Genomic DNA, 7,516 nt, shown 5'->3' with positions numbered 1-7,516 from the left:
CCCTTTCCCGAGCAACATTAACCAGCTCCGACTGGGGGATCCCGAGGCGTTCCCAGGCCAGGTTGGAGATATAATCCCTCCACCTAGTCCTGGGTCTTCCCCGAGGCCTCCTCCCAGCTACAATAAACTACAATACAATACTTAGGTAGTCTACTTTATAAATGCAGGACTTTTACTTGTAACTGAGTGCAAAGTGGTATTACTAGTTTTACTTAAGTAAAGGATGCAAGTAGTGCGTACTTCTTCCAAATCTGAAAAGACACACACACACACACACACACACACACACACACACACACACACACAGCAAGAGAGAGTTAGTTAAAGTGTGTGTGTGTGTGTGTGTGTGTGTGTGTGTGTGTGTGTGACCTCAGAAAAGTTGTGTATTAATAGCCACAGGGACAGCAGCAATCCCAATTCTATTTCTGACCATGGCATCACACTGTGTATGCCTGTGTGTGTCTGCTTGTGTGGGAGTTGACTGTAAAAGACTGAAAAAGTATGTGGCTAAACAATATGTCTTCATACAGGGATTGTAAAAGTGTGTTGCAAGATGTCACATCGTAATAAAACTACTTTAATAGCAATTCATCTTAAAAATAAATATTGTGCACATTTTGTTTCTTTTGCATCTTATCATAATTGTCTGGTAAGTCTGAAACACAAGTTAATGTGTATGCATGCTAAGTGCACGGTGAGGCTGTAGTGCTCATTACAAACTCAAAAAACGAATTGTTGGATAGACAACTTTAGCAAAGTTGTGTCTCAGGGTCAGGCCAGAAAACAGGCCGTGTTGTTACCTATCTATATGCTATTCCCCAACAGTGGCCACTTTATTGGGGCCTCACAATTTTGTGTGGACATCTCAGAGTCAGTTTTTCAGGCTCAGCTTTACATTCTTAGACTCAGATATAAGCAAAATATTCTAAAGTCAAGATGTTAGCATGACTTTTAAAGGTTATTTTATTGGCATGTATTGGATAGGACAGCTGAAGACAGGAAAGTTGCAGAGAGAGTGGGATAACATGCAGCAAAGGACCGCGAGTTGGCATGTTATGGCACATAGAAGTTAAGTATTATTCATAACCTAATATCTGACATATTCAAATATTATATATACGCTAAATATTGTGTATCTAAAAGCAAAAAAAAGCAAACTAGCATGGATACCTCACATCAGCTAATGTCCATCATCCAAGATATAGAAAGTTATAAAACAATGTAATATTAAGTACATGCACAATATTTTTGCACTTCCATGACCAAATCACACAACCCTAGTTCAACATCATTTTTCTGTTCATGTAGTGTGTAGTATCTATTACTCTTGTTATATGAGTGACACTTGCAGTCAGCATCTTTACGTGTCTACAGTTCTTCAGAGCGGGAAAATACGTGTAAAGTGATGTAAACTGTGTAATTTGAAGGGATTATGACAAATGGATGGTGATTGTTGTTATTATTTTATTTATTATTATTATTTCAGTATGTTCTGGTCATGGAAATATTGGAGCATTGTTATGCTCATGTTTGAATAAAACAATTGGATCAATTATGGCTCCAGCATTTAACAAACTTCTGCAATGAGAAGAGAAATAAGCCCCAGGCCATACTTCTCTTATAGGAGCTTTACGCATGCAGTTCGTGTAGAGAAAAGAGACAAGAAAGACTGGCCTGCGGTTCACAGCTGACCCTGCAGTGTTAAACTATACAGTGTTATCATCAGGAAGGATGTTTTTATCAGCTTTAGAAATGGAGAACCACTTTGCTAGTCTGATCACTGTCTGGAGGTAAGACTCACATTTTCAAAATATAAAGTTGAATGCATCTGTTATGTCTTTTTAAATTTACAAGATTAATTATCTCAGACCTTGCCCATAAAAGTACAGAGTGCACAAAAATTGCTAAATATATTTCTCAGACTTATCTTTGATTGGCCAAGGTCCTCTCTGGTCACATATTGTACACATACCAGCTAACCAATCACAAGACTTATTCAAAGACCTGATAGAGCACATTCAGACGTGGCACTGACGCACACATATGTAAAATCATGCCCCTCACACACACACACACACACACACACACACACACACACACACACACTGGACTGGAACTCCATAATTACCAAGCAGTGGAGCCCACTAACCACCAGCTGGCCTAGAGTGGTCATGTGACGCGTGTGATCACTGGGGCCCAGTGTAGAGAAATATTTTCCCCTCACTGCAGATCCTTGGTCAGTTTTACTATTTCCTCACGAGTCGTTGAGGTTATGAAGAGGTTATTAAACTCATCCATAGTTTGCACTCACAGAAATATCCTCCTAGACTTGTGCAGTAACACATTATGTGGCATGTCCCTTCATACCTCGTCCAGACACACGTTTATTTTTGTTCTATTTTCTTTAGCCACACATAATTTCAGATCTACTATACTTTTTCCATTACTTTTATACACAAAACTGCTGTGCGGCCTTGATTTTGACTACTTACCCATTTTGGTCGTGAAACAATAATCTTGTTTTTTTGTGTGTGTATACACTGCATTTTATGGAAGCAACAATAACACTGGTCCTTCAGACACTACATTGAATTGAAAGTTACACATACTTAAGACAAAATCAAATGCACAACTGTACTGGAATACACGGACATTAAAATCCCTAAGATATAATACTTTAAATTGTTTGTATAATCATTGTTACTAGGGATTCTGTGAAGTAATCAGTGAATCTTATTTTATCTCGGGGGCTTGTTCACTCAGATGCAAACCAAAGATGTCTTCTTACAATCAGTTAGGAGGCTCATTGACCTTAAAGGACACAAGAAAGCGACAGAGACAGGAGAGCATTTGAAAGCAGTTTTATTTGTACTTCCAAGATGATATAAGTCAAGGATATCATTTTAGGACATCATTACAGAGAAAGATGCAAATGCCAGAATTAGTGTTGTCAAGGCAAAGCTTTGGTGTTGCTGTGCTTTGTTAAGGTAGTACTCAGCTACCTTCCTGTTGGGGTTTGTCCCATTGAACCAGAGCTGCATGCAGCGGCCTGAGGTCTTTGAGTAAGTGGTATAAAGGTAGGAATTGGACCAGATTTGTTCACACATTGACTTGGGTGTGGGGTAAATTTCGGTCCACTTTCTGCACTTGCTACCTGCAGGGCATTTGTTAACCTCTGTAGGGGAGGGAGGGAGAGAGAAAAAGAAAATGTAAATGTGCATGCAAAGGTGTGAATTTGTTTTCTGAGGTTACAGATAAAAATGTAAGCACTGTGCTTCACTGATCTGTGTGTGTGTGTGTGTGTGTGTGTGTGTGTGTGTGTGTGTGTGTACTCACTTGAGCTCCAGTCCCATCCCTTGTGCCAGTCAGTCTTGCAGGTGTAATCATCCTTGCAGTCATCCCACCATTGGTGGCAGTCCTCCTTACACAGAGGCACATCCAAGATGCGCTCCTTACGCCAGGTCTGATCCACCTACACAAATATAATTGATTAGTGTACATGATCCATAATTTCAGAACACAGGTGATATATTTCTAGAATGAAATTCTTAGTTCATCCTTGCACTCACAGTTGCAATGCTATGATCTTAAGAAGTACTTGGGGGAATAAAAAACAAATAGTAAGGTGAGTTATAAAAAGGTGTCCACAAACTAAACTAGGGCACATTACAAAGTCTCTCTTTACAGAATGTAATGCTATGATTACATAGAATATTGACAACATACTGTATGTAGATTTAACTGTCCTGACAAGCCCTTTCAATCCTTTCAACTTATTTTGCTGCCATCTAGTGTTCCCAGTACACACATACAAGAGAGACTAGAGCACAATACACACTGGTTGTATCCAGGGTCCCAAGTGTGGTGAGCACTCATAGAAGCAAGTGTCCTGGGTGAAATGTTTCTTGCACTGAGGACTCATGATACCACAGTGATTCCAGTTGAAGTTGTACAAGTAGGAGTTATCGTTGTGGGCTTCTGTGCTGGTGTTGGCAGTACAACATGCATTGTCACGCCAGGGAGTACACTGGAAAGAGAAAAGGGAAAGAGGGGTCACTTTATGCTGTTGAACTGAAAACATTGTTTTGATGAGAACGAAAACATTACACCCACTTGAATCTCCCAGCATCCCACTATGTATTTGTTTTATGTTTGATGGCTGGGGACATTTGTGTTCATCACCTGAAGGTAAAGCTCTCCCTCAGGGCTAGGTTCTACTTTGTGGTGTTTGGCGTCCATACACATGTTGAGTTTGTCTAATGACAGAGCACCACTGGAGAAGGCTAGCAGAAAGGCCAGGACAACCCACATGGCTCTGTAGTAGGGAGAGATTAATATACTGTACATCAATGGGTAGGAAAAATAATGGGATGACAGCCAACATACAGTACCAGTCAACAGTTTTACAGGCATGTCCTGTAACCTCTAATCTGAGTAACACACACACACACACACACACACACACACACACACACACACACACACACACACACACACACACACACACATTTATTGGTAATAAATTGGCCTAGTGATTTAAAACATTTGAGATGATTATCAAGGTGTGGGGTGTGGTTGCCAGTAAAGTCAGTGATGTAAGTGTGCATGAGTGATAGATATGTGTGTGTGTGTGTGTGTGTGTGTGTGTAAAGCGAAAACAACATATAAAGAAAAACTAAAACAACATGACCAAAACAAAGGCGACACAGGGAGAGCTGGAACAGCAGCAACTGGCAGAGGACAGAGCTGTCTTAAATAACCTGGTGACACTCAGGTGTTCAAGGTTACCCTAATGATTTACATGCAGAGTCAGAGACAGATGAATCACATAGACACAGCAGGGGTGGTCACACACATCATATTTTTTATATCTTTATTTAATAACTCTATTTGTGGTTCTCACCTCTTTTCTGAACGGCTTTTAGTCAGCCCCTGGTTTAGAACAGGAATTCCCCAACCAATCCCAATCAATTTGGACTGCGTCTATGGTTAAGTTTCCGGGGTAATGCGCCAAGTGTGGTATTTTATATATAATATTATATAATATTATATATATATATATATATATATATACACTACCTGTCAAGTTTGGGGTCACTTAGAAATTTCCATTCCAGACAGAATACTTGTTTTTTTTAATCAGGGCAGCAGTTTTCAGATTACATTATGTGCTTACATAATTGCAAAATGGTTCTCGACTGTTGTAGACAGAAGTGGCTGAAGAAATGCTTGAAATTCCATGCTTTTTGGTCTAAACGTCATACCCAAATTAAAAGTGGTACAGCTCCCATATACTTTGACACTCAGGGGTGTGCCTGATATCATTGGAAAGGAAACACTCAAGTTGTGTCAGGGTGATTCTAGGCCTTACTGACACAGAGTTACAGAGGCTAGAATGGAGATTTTTTATTTCTGTCCAAGTTATAAATCTGTAAAATTATTAAAATACACTGCTGTAAACACATCTGACAGGTGACAGACAACACAGCATTAGCCACGTCTCAGCTTACTACAGAAAAAAAATTCAGAAGCTAAAAGACTCAAAAATGGATTTTATATGAATTCTTTTCTACAAATATGTCTGTGCGTTTTTTATTTCTATTTGAAAAGTACAAATAAAAAAAGCCAAAAACTACAAAATACAACACTTCTCAAATACACAAACAAACCCACATCAATCACCTTTCCAATGATATCAGGCACACCCCTGAGTGTCAAAGTATATGGGAGCTGTACCACTTTTAATTTGGGTATGACGTTTAGACCAAAAAGCATGAATTTCAAGTGTTTCTTCAGCCACTTCTTTCTACAACAGTCGAGAACCCTTTTGCAATTATGTAAGCAAATAATGTAATCTGAAAACTGCTGACCTGGTTAAAAAAAACAATACAACTGATCTCAGCAGGTATTGTGTCTGGAATGGAGTGGAATGGAAATTTCTAAGTGACCCCAAACTTTTGACCGGTAGTGTATATATATATATCTTAAGTTTCTTAAGATTATCTATGTTTTCTTTCTGTTTTTTTTTACCACAATCCCTACCGTACTTAATTTTTTGCAGTTTTTTCATCATTACATTTTATATAATATTTATCTATTGAGTAAAAGAGAAATCACTACTTTTAATAAATTAATTTGTTAATTGTTATTTTCTGAAGTAGGTTGCTATCTACAGTGGGCCCTGGCATAAAGGGGCATACCCTGATGCAAATTTCTATTTTTATAGTCTACAGTTTAGTTTAGGTTTAAGTTTAAGACAGCTGTTCTTCCCTGTAAACATCCGGCATCTATTCCACTGCTAAAAAGTAAATTAAAAAAAACGTGTAACTTGATGAACAACTTAAAGACCCCGTTTTTGGCCTCACCTTTCTAACATCCTTAGACAATTGCTTAAAAACAAGTTTCTTAAGATTATCTATGTTTTCTTTCTGTTTTTTTTTACCACAATCCCTACCGTACTTACAAGGCTTCTTTGAACAAAACAGACCTTGAGAGACATTTCTTATCAAATATATAAGCAGAGAGTTGTAGAAAGTGTATTGCTGAGGGATGGAAAGTTCTGTATAGGAACAATGAGTAGAAATGTACACACAAATACAGTCTGAAGTACAACACCTCAAAAATGAACAAACAATCTGGCAGAAAGTTCAAGTTAACAACAACTCAAACTGATGACACACAAATGATCTTTGCCATTCCTATTTAAAGGAAAATTGTTTTTAGACATTTTGCTATTTTGCTTTTCATTTTCAAGAAGGCCTATTTCCAGTACCATATTTGTAAAACTGTTTCAAACCCTGCTGGAGCTGCTCCCCCCGCGACCCGACACCGGATAAGCGGACGAAGATGGATGGATGGATGGATGGATGGATGTTTCAAACTAAACCTATAGTATTTACAGCAATTGTCAACTCAAACTTTGATTGGTGTTGGAGGTAATGAGGTTAAGTCACTACAACGTTATATCTGATAGACATTTGCCCACTGAGCCCACTGTAACATCTTTTATTCATGTTATGACATGATATACACTGATACATTACTCAGTAACCGCTATGTAACATAAAAAAATAACAACTAGGCCTATTTAAAAAAAAAATCAGCATCAGACTTGTTTTGTTTCCGCTCTCTAGCAATTCTTCATTCAGTTTAGAATGGAACAATGGAAAGCAACTAAAGACACTGTAAATGTAAAAGAAAGTATTCTTGCTTTATTAAAAAGAAATTGAAACCCTCACCCTTCTACCTAAATACATGTATTTGTAACGACTACATGTGGCAACTCATTCAGAGACCAATGAGAAGAATTTTTACAAGCAATTATGACCAGAATAATGTTACCTTGTTATATTCTGTGATGATTCCTTCCTGAAGGGATGATCTGAAAAAAATAAGTGTCTCCAGTCACCTCTTACTGACTTCTCAAGACCAACAAAACTTAGAAAACACACACCTGTGGATGATATGTTTCCAAAGTCCAAAGTCTGTGCCAGTGTGTCAGTGCCTCATGTGTGCC

The 7,516-nt window shown here is 38.3% G+C and overlaps 1 protein-coding gene across 1 annotated transcript; it reads right to left on the bottom strand.

Annotated features, from left to right (window-relative positions):
* Positions 1–2,903: 2,903 nt before the first annotated feature.
* On the bottom strand, positions 2,904–7,495 carry folr (folate receptor). The gene is made up of 5 exons (XM_028573980.1): positions 7,342–7,495; positions 4,183–4,315; positions 3,839–4,027; positions 3,337–3,472; positions 2,904–3,175 (listed from the first exon to the last, which is right to left on the bottom strand). Exons 2-5 carry the CDS (start codon positions 4,309–4,311, stop codon positions 2,904–2,906), a joined length of 726 nt encoding a protein of 241 aa, XP_028429781.1. The 5' UTR covers positions 4,312–4,315; positions 7,342–7,495.
* Between the last annotated feature and the right edge of the window lie 21 nt (positions 7,496–7,516).

The sequence above is a fragment of the Perca flavescens genome, chromosome 3 (genome assembly GCF_004354835.1).
Source record: "Perca flavescens isolate YP-PL-M2 chromosome 3, PFLA_1.0, whole genome shotgun sequence".
Lineage (NCBI taxonomy): Eukaryota > Metazoa > Chordata > Actinopteri > Perciformes > Percidae > Perca > Perca flavescens.
The sequence above is the reverse complement of the archived record's forward strand: the minus strand, read 5'-3'. Positions and strand labels throughout refer to the sequence as shown.